The sequence below is a fragment of the Papio anubis genome, chromosome 11 (genome assembly GCF_008728515.1).
Source record: "Papio anubis isolate 15944 chromosome 11, Panubis1.0, whole genome shotgun sequence".
Taxonomy (NCBI): Eukaryota; Metazoa; Chordata; class Mammalia; order Primates; family Cercopithecidae; genus Papio; species Papio anubis.
Window position 1 is genome coordinate 37,410,800 of NC_044986.1, and position 15,318 is coordinate 37,426,117.

Here is a 15,318-nt window from a genome sequence, read left to right on the forward strand (position 1 = left end):
GGTCAATTTAATTAAATACAATATAATTCATCCTGGTTGGAGGTTGTTTTGGTAGAGTTCGTCCCCCTTCTTTTTTGTATTTGAGAAGAGTAGAAGACTTCTTTTAAAAAGTCAGGCTGGTTATTAGTATCTTATGTTTAATTTTGTTTTTTACAGGCAGCTTCAAAAGATGGTCCATGATATTAAAAACAATGAAGGTGGAATAATGAATAAAATCAAAAAGTAAGTTTGACTCTCTTTAAATACTTAGTTATATAAAATAAGTCAACATGTGCTACATGTAAGAAAACGAATTTCTCTGCTACCTGGATGAGAAGTTTCAACCTCTGTAGCACGTAACCCTTCTTTATTGTTGGCTGGAATCCATGGTGGCTGGGTCTACATTCTGGAACAGGACAAGTGAGTGCGGTGGTACTCAGTGGACTTTGATGTTCCTTCTCACTGCAGGGAAAGTGAGCTATGCCCATTCAAGGTGCCTAACAAATGTCAAAGCAGGAAAATCATTTCTATAACCATTTAGCTAAGGGCTATGAACACATGTATGGAGAAATCCAAATGAAAAGTTATAAAACACAGCCCTAGCTTCTTCAAGATGCCATGTGTTTTCCCTTTTTTTTTTTTCTTTTTTTTTGAGACGGAGTTTCACTCTTGTTGCCCAGGCTGAAGTGCAATGGCACAATATCAGCTCACCACAACCTCCACCTCTGGGTTCAAGAGATTCTCTTGCCTCGGCCTCCCAAGTAGCTGGGATTACAGGCACTCCCCACCATACCTGGCTAATTTGGTATCTTTAGTAGAGACAGGGTTTCTCCATGTTGGTCAGGCTGGTCTTGAACTCCCAACCTCAGGTGATTGGCTTGCCTCAGCCTCTCAAAGTGCTGGAATTACAGGCCTGAGCCGCAGCACTCAGCCAGTTTTCTATATTTTGATTTCTGCTTTTTGAATTATTACCTTAAAATGAACTTTTCAGTTGGCACTTGGAGAGGGAAAGCTAGCATCTCAAAACTCCTTGTACATCAAAAACTCTTAAGCTTTTTTCTTTAAAAAAGAATAAAAATTGTACATATCTGCATTTCCTACTCAAAATCTAAGGTAGACGTACGTACCTTAGTAGGTCTTATATGCCTTAGTAGATAAGTCTCTTTCAAGAGAAAATGGGAAATGGTATTCTGTTAAGTCTTTATATTTTTAAAATAAAACTAATACAGATTCACCAGGGAAAAATATTAAAGTGGCAAGAATTATATGAAGTCAAAATCTCCCATTTCCTTATATCTCCATCTTAACCCACTCCCCAGAAAGGGACATTGTCATGGTAAGTTCAATGTGTGTATATATATGTATGTATGTGTGTATAAGTATGTATATATGTATGTATGTGTGTGCTTAAACATACATACACTGCCATTGTACATAATATACACATACATTTTTGTCATAAATGGTATCATAGTGCATACGCCATTCTACCAACTTGCTTTGTTGGTTTTACTTAAGCTATTTCATGGACATTTTTATTTGTTAGTAAGTAAAAATTAACCACATTCTTTTCTGAACAGATGATTTAATAGTCTACCTTAAATGTATTACAATTCAATTAACTAGCTATATATTGGTGGTCATCTTTAAGGGGGGATTTGAATTTAAACTGGTATAACATTTATGGAGAGGAATTTGATAATAGCAATCAAAATTCTCTGGTTGTTTCTTCCAATTTAAAAGTCATGAATAATACTTTAATACATGTTCATTGCAGACCTTGAATATACCAGTAGGCTAAATTCCTAAAATGAAATTTCCAAATAGAAGGAGTTGTGTCCTTAAAGTTTTGATTGCTATTACCAAATTTTTCTCCCCAAATTTTGGACCAAAAAATAGTTTATAGAAGTTCATTTCTCTATACATTCAAAACAGCATCCTTATTCTTTTTAATCTATGCTGAAATTAAAAATAAGAAATGACTTTTGGTGGTATTTCCAGACTATGAAATGTAAATGAGTTTCTATGCAAAAGTGATCATCACAAAACATAAAACACAAGCCTTCTGCTTGTGAGGTGGTGGTCATCTTACAGAGGAGGAGAATTTGGCTTCATGTTCTGTCTGGTGACTGGGAGAGGTGTGTGATGATTTTCGCTTATTATTTCTGCTACAGATAGAATCTTATTCTTTTTGAGATAGTCCTTGTTACAATCACTAGCAATTCTGGTTGCCAGTTTTACAACACACCAGTTCTCAATAACATGAAGCCTCTACATAAAATGTTTCTCTATTCTGTGCCCCCAGTTGCCAGTTTTACAATACAGCAGTTCTCAATAACATGAAGCCTCTGCATAGAGTGTCTCTCTATTCCATGGCCAGTCATATTTATAGCAGCTGTGGAGCTCAAGTTTTTGCTAACAGCCTCTATTTCAAACATTCTGCCCATTGGATGACCAAAGCACTTTTATATATGACAAACCATGTTCTTCTCAGCCTAGAAATTATGGCCACCATAGTCATTACCCCGGGTGACATCAGGGGCCCTTTAGCTCAAAGTGACTTGCAGTTACACTTTTACTTGAAGCCAGGCCACAGGTGCTACCCTGAAAGGAGGAAGCATGCTTGAACACGCTGGTTCCCTAACACAAGACTGTGACAGAGTTTTCACTGGTCTATGGCCGCGTGAGAAAATAAGGACCATGAAGTGTTGGGGGGTGTGCGCAGCAGCCAGCTACAGAGTAAAGTTCAACTACGCCTTATTCCTAGTGTTGAGTGGCCAACAGTCCTTTAGTGAGTTTTTCCTTTATTCTGAGATGATTTGGGGGTGTTAAAATACCCTTCCTTTTCTTTTATGAAATGATAGTAATAACGGATAACAGGTGGTTTGTGCTTTTGGAAATTTTACTATTCCTTTTTTTTTTTTTTTTGAGACGGAGTCTTGCTCTGTCACCCAGGCTGGAGTGCAGTGGCACCCTCTAGGCTCACTGCAAGCTCCGCCTCCCGGGTTCACGCCATTCTTCCTCCTCAGCCTCCCGAGCAGCAGGGACCACAGACGCCCGCCAACGCAGCCGGCTAATTTTTTGTACTTTTAGTAAAGACGGGGTTTCACCATGGTCTCGATCTCTTGACCTTGTGATCCGCCCGCCTCGGCCTCCCAAAGTGCTGGGATTACAGGCATGAACCATCGCGCCGGGCCGTGAAATTTTACTATTCCTCGAACCAACCTGGGCACCAGACCCAGTTTTGTTTTTGTTTTTCTTCCTTGCAACATCTTGGACGATCGCTGTCTCTATACCTCATCATGGACTTCATGATAGTATCTTCCCAGCCCCCCCTGCTGGCTTGCGAGGAGAATTGAATGAAATAATAGATATTGAAAGCCTATGAAAAAAAGAAAACCAGAATTTCTATGTAAATATATGTACTGTTATTTTTGCAAATTACAATTTTGGTTCATAAATTCTTTTTGTGTGTGTGTTTTTAATCAAACACAAATTTCTATGCTCCTTTTTTTTCAAAACATGAAATGTTTGTATATAATAGCAGTTATACTGCTTCTATAGAAGATATGATATTTTAGTAAATAAAGGCTACTGGATATAAGTTTCATTTATGTATATTTTATATTTCATTAAACAAATAATTCTCAGTTAAAATAGGTAATAATTATTAAAAATAATTGACTGTAAACCTTACTCATTTCAAGTAGTGGAAAGGGAGGTATCAGAATTTACAAAACTTGGAATAGTTTTCTCAAATGTAATTTTAATTTTCTTCTTTTATTGAATGAGGAAGGATTGTGACTATTTAGCACATTTCATATGTGCATAAAGGTACTAAAGTAGTTTTGAGAGTGCTTAAAACAAGTTGAATACTAAATATGCTAAGTCTCATCATCTCCAATCCTGAGACACTCACGGTTCACTTGTTTGGCTTTTCTTCTTTTTAAAGACCGTCTCGCTCTGTCGCCCAAGCTGGAGTGCAGGGGAGTGATCATGGCTCACTACAGCTTTGACATCTGGGGCCCAAGTGATCCTCCCACCTTAGCCCCTCAAGTAGCTGGGAGCACAGGTGCATGCCACCATGCCTGGTTCATTTTGTTTGTTTTTTTTGTAGAGATGAAGTCTCACTATGTTACCCAGGCTGGTTTTGAACTCCTAGGTACAAGTGATCCTCCTGCCTTGGCCTCCCAAAGTGCTGGGATTACAGAAATGAGCCAGTGTGTCTGGCTTATCTGCGTTTTTTTAAACGGTGCAAAAATAATTTTAGCCCAACCTACAACCAAAATACTTATTGTAGCTGATTTTTTCCTGTTAAACATTTCTAAGTCATTAAAATATAGTTCATCTTATCTTACCTTCTTATCAACACTTAACTTACCAATCAATCAACACTTATCTTCCTTGAACCTCTGAACTCAGTGCTTACTATTATCATATTCTGACCTCTCTGAGCCCTTCTCCACCTGACTTCACCTTTGCCAAGTCATAGCCACATTGTGCATTCACTGGGGAGATTGGGAGAGGTGGAAAACCCCTGACTGATGGCTTCACTACATTTACAATACATCAAATCTGTCCATTGATGGGTCCAAGAGAAGCCATTATGCTATTAGTTGTCTATCTATTCTTTCTATATCAGCTTGTAGCATCGGCTTTGACCATCGTTGTTCTGCTCACTGACCTTTTGTCTCATGGTTGTTACCTCCAGGCTAAAAGTCAAAGCACCTCCAAGTGTTCCTCGAAGGGACTACGCTTCAGGTAAGGTATTTCTCAGATACTTTAACTGACTCTTGACTAATTTAATGTTCACATTTACGTTTACGCTTATGGAAAGGGAAATCTGCTATCCTCATTTGAAAACAAAAAGTATTATTTCCTAATTTCAAGAATGACTGAATCTATTAGGCATTTGACTACAGTGGAGATGTAGTTTTTTATCCATCCATCTACCCACCTATTTGTTGGTCACTTATTAAACATCTTCCATGTGCCAGGTACCCACACATCTGAGGCAGGAATACAGTGCTAAAAGTTAAAGATAGACTCTACATTTGAGGAATTTATAGTCTAGAAGGGAAGACAGATTATTGTTATTAGTCTGTTTTCACACTGCTGATAAAGACATACCTGAGACTGGGTAATTTATAAAGAAAAAGAGGTTTAATGGATTCACAGTTCCACATGGCTGGGGATGCCTCACAATCATAGTGGAAGGCAAAAGGCATGTCTTACATGGCGGCAGGCAAGGTAGAACGAGAGCCAAGAGAAAGGGAAACCCTGGATAAAATCATCAGATTTTGTGAGACTTATTCACTGCCACCAGAACGGTAGAGGGGAAACTGCACCCATGATTCAATTATCTCCTACAAGGTGCCTCCCACAACATGTGGGAATTATGGGAGCTACAACTCAAGATGAAATTTGGGGGGTACACAGCCAAACCATATCAATTATGTTAAAAGTAATTATAGGCCCAAGTGCAGTGGCTCACACCTGCAATCCTAGCATTTTGGGAGGCTGAGGAAGGCAGATTGCTTGAGCCCAGGAGTTTGAGATCAGCCTGGGCAACATGGCAAAACCCTGTCTCTACAAAAAATGAAAGTTATCCAGGTGTGGTGGCATATACTTGTAGTCCCAGCTACTCGGGAGGCTGAGGTAGGAGGATCACTGAGGTCAAGGCTGCAGTGCACTGTGATCATGCTACTGCAATCCAGCCAGGGTAACAGAGTGAGACCCTGTCTCAAATTAAAAAAAAAGAAAAGAAAAGAAAAGAAAAGTAATTACAATCCAGTGATATGGGAAGCACAAAGTTCTTTGGAATTCCACAGCAGCACTACTGAATCTAATCTGTGGCTGGGAGTGTGGGGGAAGTGGGGAAGAAACGACTTCCTCCATCAAAAGTTGTTTAAATTGATACTTGAGGATTGTTGAAGGGGTGAGTGTAATAAATTATTGCTGGCACATTGCTGACACTCAGTCCTCTCCAAGTTTATCCTGTAACCTCATTCCAGCCAAGATCAACTTTGGCAGGAAAGAAGGGTTAGTTTTGAGATTTGTAGTGTTTCTGGCAGTGGTGAGCCAAGTAAAATATTCAACACGCTTTTCTTTATTAGAACAAATACCTTGGAGGATAGTTTTAAAATATCTTTCTATAGCATTAAATATAAAGATTTCCTGAATATCCCTCAGTGAAAACCACAGAGCTACAGACATCATTGATGATTCTCAACAGGGAAACAGCCTAAAACCAAACCATAACCTTAAATGATGCTTACTATTTTATTTTTTTGCCACTGATCAAGATAGTAATAAGTTAGACAGTGCAGTTCCTCCAAAGCGAATCTTATCACACTGAAAAATGCTGACCAACCTGCCCAAGTCTGGTTACAGGCCTGTTGGACCACTCATTAATTCACAGAGTATTTATTGGCATCACCCTGCCAATCAGTCAGCAAGTTTACACAGTTGTTCAGGGGATGCCAGTACAGTTTGGCACTAAAAGAGGGACCCTGTTCTGGGCTTTAATATCTACCTAATCAATAAGTCAAGGAAGCTTCCTAGTTACATGAGAACAAACACATTCTTCTTTCCAAGTTCTAAATAAATAAAAGAAACCAAAACAGACTAAACCTGTTAAAGAACTAAAGAAGTTTGATGGGAAAATGATAAAATCATGGAGTCTTGGGTTTAAAAGGAACCTCAGAGGTCATGTACACCAATATCTGATCCAGGGCTTAACCCCTATCCCACCACCATGCTCCTCCATGCACAAGGCCCAGCTTCTGCTTGGACCCTTTCTGTGGTGGTTTCCCATGGTCTGGCAAGGGACAGATGGCCTTGGCTGGATATAAATACAATCCATTTCCTTGTGGCTGCCTATGTCTATCCTGATGGCCACACAGTTCAAGCCTTTAAATATTAAGAAAAGTAGAGCCAGGCACAGTGGCTCACACCTGTAATTCCAGCACTTTGGGAGGCCAAGATGGGAGGGTCGCTTGAGGTCAGGAGTTTAAGACCAGCTTGGTCAATATAGCGAGATCCCATTTCTTAAAATATGAGAAAAAAATTAAGAAAAATAGAAATAGAATTGTCTTGTGCAACTTCAAAGGACAGAATTAAGAAGTTAGGTCATTTGAGTGGTTTCTTCTCTGGGATAAACATCTCCAGGTGCTTCAGCTGTTTCACACATTTTCTGATTCATTCAACACGTGTTTCATGAGTGTGTCCTATGTGACTCTCACTGTGCTAGATCTGAAGTGGGGAACAAAATGCCATCCCTGACCTTACAGTACTGAATGACTAGTACGGAGTCAGATAAGAAACAAGAAAGCAAACAGGTAAATATAAATTAGCAAACATGGTACCTGATGTGAGGGAAAATGGAAGGGTGCAATGATGGGGAATCAGTCTGGGGTAGGAGAAGAGCTTAGGTGGTCTGGGAAGGTCTGTCTGAGAAGGTGACATTTAATTCGAGGATTCGGGGACAAATGTGCGGAATATTTGCCACTTTTAGATGAACCAACAGCATCAGAGATGCTGGACACAGATGCCAGGAGTTCCGAGTCAATTGTTGGAAACCTAAGTGGACTGACATATCTGATTTCAGGGTGGACATCTCTCCTGATTGTCCCCTCACACTCACCTGTCTGCCTGCTCATCTACTCACCCAGGCCCTCTCCTCTCCCTCTATTTCTGCTTGGGGAAAAGGGAGGTGGAATCCATCTATTATTCATCCTTTTGCCTAACCCACACACCTTGGGCTCAACCTTGATGCCTCCTTTTCCCTCACCCTCTACAAAAATTCATCTCCAAATCTCATGGATTTGCTCTTAAATGCCTCTTAAATATTTTTTCCCTCTCTATTCCCATTGCTACAGCTAAGGCCTTCAACATCTCTTGTTTGTCCTAGGGTAGAAGGCTCTAAGCAATCTGCTTAATTCCTGATTGCATGTGGTCTTCTCAACTTCCACCAGAAAATTGTTCTGAAATAAAATTCTCTTTAAATCTTTTCATGGCTCTACATCGCCAACAAGAGGAACTGCAAACCACTGAGCCCCCACACAAGGTCTTTCAGTGTCTAGCCACTAACTGGCTGTGTAACCTTGGGCAACTCATGCTCCTTTCCTCATCTATATTATGCAGGCCTGAACTAGAAGATCTGTCAGGTCCCCTCTAATACTAATTGTTCTGCACTCCTGCAGAAACACAGATCTCTGGGGCTCAGGGCCCAGTGATGAAGTGAGCCTCTCCTGACATTCCCTGGCTTTAGGAATTCACATCTTCCAATCTCCCTGATGCTCTGAAGTGTTCTCTTTTTTGTCCTCAGACACCTGCTCCCTTTCCTGGAACCCTTCCAAATAGTCTTGATGTCAGAACATTTAATCTCTCCTGGAATGCAGAAGGGTGGCCCAACATGGTCTTCTAAGCCTTTGCAACACAAAGTTTGATTCCCAGCCTGACAGCATCAACCTCATGTGGACCTTGTTAGAAATGCAGATTCTTGGCTCCAACCTAGAACTACTGCATCAGAATTTACATTTTAGCAAAATCTCCAGGGGATTTGAATGTAAATCACACTTAAGAAACCCTGCTATAAACCACCATCTCTGTCCCTATTGCCTTTCCTGAACTGAAAGACAAGTAGATTTTACTCCCTCAGCCCCTGACCCCTGCAAATCCATTGATTTCCAGGGTCTCAGAAATGCATCTTATTGCTTTGCCAGATGACTGGGGCCTTGCGCAGTTTCCCCTGCTCTTACACTCAATCCCCGGAAATGGTCCAAAACCACCATCACCACCTGCAGTTAGCATCCTCCCTTGCCGTTCTCTCCCCAACCCCAACTCATGTCCCAGGAGCATTTCCAGCTGCTTCCCCTGAGCCTTGAGGTTTCTGCACAGCTGCATGACCAGGGCCTCAGAAATCAGCCCTGAGAGCTCCTCCTGAACCTGGGGAATCTTCAGGACCTTGGAAACCCTAGTGTGTGGAGGCCAGAGCCTACCAGACCTCCTGAGCCTGGGAGGCTAATCATGTGCCCTTTGGAGCACTTGATCCACCACAGGCTCCTGAAATGCTCCAGCCATTTTCCCCCCACACGCTGGATTTATGTCCTCTTTCCGGTTCTGGAAACAAATGGCTCCCCCAAACCGTCTAAGCCAAGAGTGTGTTGATCTTGGTGATGCTGACCTTCAGAGAGCAGAGGATAGAAAGGACCAGCCACTGTCCCTGCAGGAGGTCAGTAGAAGAGTCACCATAGCCCCTTCCCTAGTTAAGAGTACAGAAGGACAAAGCTTGAATTACACAAAGAATGGAGACCTGGGTCTCCTCCAGGGATTCAGGTCACGCCGGTGTGGAGCCTGCTGCCTTCAGTTCAGACCCAGCAATCCCAATTCAGTCTTTCCCTGAGGAAGAAACATCGCCCTTAAGGAATTGCTGGCCCACTGGGCAGAGTGCATTGCTCCAAGCAGCTGGCATTGCTGTGGGAAAGGAAGATTCAAAATCTGTTGAGTATTGACTCTGTTCTGGGCATTAAGCTAAGCTCTTCACAGACATACCTCATTTAATCTTCTCATTAGCACCGTTACATAGAAATTACAATCTCTGTTTTGCAGATGAGGAAAACGTGTCTCAGGGACATTAAGTACCCTGTCCAAGGTGACTGCAGCCACTAAGAGGAAAACCCATCCCCGACTCCCATTTTGCCGCTCCTTGCTTTGACCCATGCTCAAGTGTTTACGTATTTGGGGGATACTTTTTCTTATTCTGAAGGCACTAGAGTTCCTGACATTAACATAAGAACTTGCTTCCCAGTTCCTGCGCTTTCACAGTTGAACAGCCTTCTGTATCTTTGAAGTCTGAGGTCTGGCTGGGGATGGAGATCAGAGGGAGACCAGTCGTGGTGCCCAAGAGTCTGCTGGGATCAGTGCAGATGCCTCATTGGTTATCCCACAAGGCCTTGAGGAGTCAGAACTGAACAGAGCCCCTCTCTTGCACTCTTGGGCTCTGATTGCCACTCTTGGGCTCTGATGGGGTGGCATCCCTGGGAGGTCCACCTGTGACTCTTCCTCTGGCTCTGCTATCATGCAGGGAGGAGATCAGAGCAAATATGGGGTGGAGGGGCGGCAAACTCACTTACGTGGAAAAAATTAAAATCCAGAGCAAAGAAGGTGCTTGGACAGGGATTCTTGGGTAAATGCCCACACAGAAGTATGGGGCATGCATAACGATCCTTTGTCCACTAAAGAAGTGAGATTTAACATTGCTTTTGTCATGGCCCTGGTGCTCCCAGTGGAGCCAGCATTTACCTGGTTTTCTGTCTCCCTGTTCACATTCCCCTGGAGGTACTGGTCTTACACTGACATGGGAGAGTTATATCCAACATCAGTCCTGCCACAGGGAACTAAGAATAGAGGGATGACACTTAGGCTCAAAGGTATTTTAAAGCTTAGAAAGTCCTGAAAGATTGCCCAATTCAAGCTTCTCATTTTAGGAATAGCTGGAGACCAGAGAGGCAAAGTGACTCCTGAGGTCATGTAGTGAGGTGATGGCTGAGCCAGGACTATAGCCCCCATTGCTGTACCCCCACCCCTCTGTTAACGGTCCTGTGAAGGAATGAATAGACATACAGATGAAGGGAGTTTCTATAATAAGTATTTCTTTTTTCTTTTTTTGAGATGGGGCCTCGCCCTGTCACCCAGGCTGGGGTGCAGGGGTGCAGTCATGGCTCACTGCAGCCTCAACCTCCTGGGCTCAAATGATTCTCCTGCCTCAGCCTCCTGAGTAGCTGGGACCACAGGCATGTGCCACCATGCCTGGCTAATTTTCTAAAATATTTTTTGTAGAGACAGTGTCTCACTATGTTGTCCAGGGTGTTCTCAAATTCCTGGGCTCAAACGATCCTCCTGCCCTGGCCTCCCAAAGTGATGGGATTACAGGTATGAGCTCACCATGACAAGCCTAAGATGTTAAGTATTTAGACTCAGAACACCTCTCCCAGCCAGTCTGAATCTGGGTCTTGTCCTCAGTTCCTCACATTAAATCATGTCCCTTTCTCCTCTTAGGGCAGCACTGGTGGGGCTGGCCACCCACCGCCTCCCCTGCAGCCTCTGTAGTTCTGCTTTCTGTTCCTTTTTGGTGTCTGTACCCACCACCACAACCGGCCCACCCTCCCTTTTTCCTTCCTTCTGTGTCCCGCTGCGGTCTTCCCGCTGGCTCCCTGCGTGCCACCACCTGCTCTGTCAGGGGAGCAATGGGCAGGGTCTGGCGGCCAGGTAGCCTCCAGAGCAGGATCAGGACTGCAGCTGAGGCAGAATGTCAGACATGCTGTGAAGCCCCCAGCATCTGCCCCAGGGGCTCTGGTGCTCCTATTGACTCAGAACTGAGAGGCTGGATTCACACTCCCTTTGCCCCAGCCACCACCACGGAGTTCTGTACTGTCCTTCCGGTCATCCCCTCCCATTCCCAAGACCCCCTGGTCTGGATCAGCTTTCATCTCTCTATGCCTGAGTTCCAAAATGCCATCCTCATCAGCTCCCCATCTCAGCTTGTCACTGGAGCCTGCAGTGTCCACTATGGCTGGAGCCCCCATTGGCTGGCAGCACATCAGGTTTGTGTGAGCGCTCAGCAGAATCTCCTGTCCCTCTCCAGCCCAGCGCAGTCATTCTGCACACATCTGCCTCTAAGCCCTGCTTCTGGGGCTGACACATAAGCCCCTCTCTCAGATGATGGAGGAGGACATACTCCTTTATCCTTACTCTCTCCTCCAAATCCTGCTCATCCTTCAAGGCCCCATTTGGCCCCACCTCGGGCACATGGCCTCATGCAAGTTTCTGGCTGTCACTGGGCACACTTTTCTCTGAACTTTCCCCGCTCCTGGTAATGATTCCAGGTGTGGAGACATTTCTCAGAAAACTACATGGCCCTGAGTTGTCCTCAGTCTCATGCGGTCATTCTTCTGGTCCTTAAATCTTTATTTGTATTACGCAGCGTGGCTTGGTGAGAAGACCCTGGACTTTGAGGTCCTTTAGGCCTGGGTTGGAATCCTGGCTTTGCTCCCTAAGCACTGTGTGAACTTGGAACAGTTTTGTAACTTGAGGAGCCTCCAATTTCTGACCTGGGGATAAGAATACCAATCCTTTAGATTGTTCTGAGAACTGCAGAGACTGTAAGTGCATTGAAATAGCTAATATTCATCGAGCCCTTTACTCTATGTCAGATACTCTTCTAAGCACGATGAATAATGTCCATTTTAGCAAAGGGGAAGCTGAGGCCCAGAGGTGAAGCAATTCAGCTAAGATCTCACTCCTAGAAGATGGCAGAATAAGGATTCTAAGTTAGGCAGTCGGACCGCAGAGCCTAAGCCCAAATGGGGGCTGCTGTGGCCATTCTCACATCTCCTCATGCCTGGTGCTGTACCCACAGGCCGGGGAGAGCTACATGAATCTTAAAACCTGGGTCAGGCAAAAGGAGGAGTCATTGTGTGGCATGGGATTATGACATGGTAAATGGAGTATAAGCCCCAAACCAGGTAAACCACACCAGAGGAAGGGCTTTCGCTGACAAGAGGGCCCTCTCAGGATCTCAGCTTCCTGGCAGAGACCATGGAATCACACACACAAAATCAAACCACCTGGCCCATGTGAAGCTCGAACTTCTCCTCCTTCAAATTTTACTCACTACAATAGAGGCTTTCTTGGATCCATTTCTTTGTGGTAGCCATAGTGTGTGATTGACATGGGAGTGAATTAAAATCAGTGGTGCTTTGAGTGTCAATTGAGGCATTCTTTGCAATGCTCAAGATGACGGTAACATTACTAAAGCATTACTGTGTGCCAGGCTTTGCTAAGAGCTTCACATGTATTCTGTTATTTGATTCTCACAAAAATAGGATGCAGGCACTGTTCTTATCCTTGCTTTACAGGTGAGGAAATGAAGCTTTAAACAATGTTAAATTATTGGTTCAAGACCAAGCAGCTTGTAAAGGGCAGAGCCAGGATTTGAACCTAGAAAGCCTGGCTCTAAAACCGACACCTGTGCACTTTGGGAAGCTCCCCGAGATACTGGAAAACTGACTACTGTTTTGGACCTAATACCCTGGACTCCCATGCTTTTTAGTCTTGGCAATTGCCTGCAAGGCTGTAACTTTATGAATACGATGCTGTGAGTTGCACTTGGGACCGGAAGTAGATAGGTCTCTCTAAGGATCGATGCGGCACCAACAAACAACCTCCATCCCATACCATATGATGCTTTTCTCTCTTTTCTGTCTCCATGTGCCGAGATGTCTGGATTGGGTCATTCTCGTTTCGCCAAGGTTTTATCTAAGTGCTCAGCAGAGGGCTAGGTGGCTCACATGAGATTTCAGCTGCAGAAGCCAACACAGCCTGGCTTCCAACCCAGCTCCCAGACTCACCAGCCATGTAGCCTCAGGCAGGTTTTACAACCTCTTTCAAAACCAAGTCTCCCCACTGTAAAATAAAGATAAAAATAACACCTACCACATAGTGCTGTTTTAAGAATATACTTTTAGAACACTTAGCCTGGCACCCAGCACATAGGAAGTGTTCAGTAAATGGAATCTATTGTTGCTGTCCTAATGCTCCTTTATTTAAGTCATGTATTAGTTCACACTTTTATTAATACACTAATTACAAATGCAAAATTCTGCCCAGATGCAAAGTTAAATTAGATAGGCCTTACTTTCCAGTACAGCGAGACATGAACAACTTAATCACAGCACAGGACAGAACGAAATACGTGTGACATCACGGTGCCACCAGCTTCCAAGAGGGCCCAGAAAAAGAAGCAATTGATTACGACAAGAGACTGGGGTAGACTTTGTGGAGGAGGAGTGATAGGGATTTCCATGGAAGAAGGAAGATGGGCTGGAGGAATGGCACGAGCAGAGCAGAGAATCAGCAAAGTGCACGACGGGAGGAGGAGGCTGTCTGGTGTTACTGTCAGTGAGCGTGGGAGCCTGCCACAAGAAGTCGGTGGTGGGACAGAAGGTGGAGGCATTGAAATGTGTTGACGCAGAACCTGGACTTGATTCCATAGGGAGTCACTGATGACTCTTTTTTTTTTTTTTTTTTTTTTTTTGAGACGGAGTCTCACTCTGTCACCCAGGCTGGAGTGTAGTGGCCGGATCTCAGCTCACTGCAAGCTCCGCCTCCCGGGTTTACGCCATTCTCCTTTCTCAGCCTCCCGAGTAGCTGGGACTACAGGCGCCCGCCACCTCGCCCGGCTAGTTTTTTGTATTTTTTAGTAGAGACGGGGTTTCACCATGTTAGCCAGGATGGTCTCGATCTCCTGACCTCGTGATCCGCCCGTCTCGGCCTCCCAAAGTGCTGGGATTACAGGGTTGAGCCACCGCGCCCGGCCCACTGATGACCCTTAAGGAAAGGAACAGTGTAATTCAACCTTTATTTTAATAAAACAACTACGAACAGTAGGATGGATGGATTGGAGAATAAAGACAATGGAGACAGGGACACTAGTTAGATGGCTAATGCAGCTACTTGCACCAGGGACTGATCATAAAGTAGACCCCCACTCACTGAGAAAGGGTGGATCAAATGCAGTTATCCAGGCAGGGAAGTCGGTTTCATAAAGGCATTTTATAAAGGTTTCTATTTAAATGGTTGTTACAAAAACTCTTGCCATCTTAAGTGTTGATCTTCAGTGATCCCCAGACTTAAGGTGTTAGAAACATATTGACCAGAGGTGGTGGCCTACGCCTGTAATCCCAGCACTTTTGGAGGCAGAGGCGGGCGAGTCATTTGAACCCACGAGTTCAAGACTAGCCTGGGCAACATGGCAAAACCCCATCTCTACAAAAAATACAGAAGTTAGCTGGGCATGGTGGCATGTGCCAGCTACTCAGGAGGCTGAGGAAGCAGGATTGCTTGCACCAAGGAGATTGAAGCTGCAGTGAGCCATGATCATGCCACTGCACTCCCACCTGGGCCACAGAGTGAGACTATCTCAAAAAAGAAAAAAGAAGTAAAAATAAACGTACTCCCCCATTGTGCCAGGTAATCATATTGAGAAGAGGATTTATTCACCCAGTCTTCTAGAGTTTCTTGCCCAACCCCAATGATTGCAGTACACTCTAATTCGGCATTAGTCAACCCAAAGAATAATGTGTTAAGAATTCTTTTCTGTTCACGTCAAAGTGTGACCCATGTTTGGCTTGTACAGTAAGGCTCCTTCTATCATGTTTTTCCCAAAAGAGGGTGCTGCTGCTGCTGCCATTGCTTAAAATGTGGCCACTCCGATCCCACAGTCTCCTTCCTGACCCCATTTCCCCTCTGCAATTCCTTTGCTGGTGCCTCTGGAGA

General features: G+C 44.0%; 1 protein-coding gene and 1 long non-coding RNA gene across 4 annotated transcripts in view; one reads left to right on the top strand and one right to left on the bottom strand.

The window, feature by feature from the left end:
* BLNK (B cell linker) overlaps window positions 1–15,318 on the top strand; it is an 80,509-nt gene that overhangs the window by 23,773 nt on the left and 41,418 nt on the right. For all 3 annotated transcript variants that reach the window (XM_009215068.4, XM_003904061.5, XM_009215067.4), the window contains 2 exons: window positions 157–222; window positions 4,691–4,740. In XM_009215068.4, coding sequence (XP_009213332.2) covers window positions 170–222; window positions 4,691–4,740 — 103 coding nt within the window. In that variant the 5' untranslated portion in view covers window positions 157–169. The remainder of the gene's footprint in view (window positions 1–156; window positions 223–4,690; window positions 4,741–15,318) is intronic.
* The window catches only part of LOC116269523, a 42,177-nt gene that overhangs the window by 22,666 nt on the left and 4,193 nt on the right, over window positions 1–15,318 (bottom strand). The window lies entirely within an intron of this gene.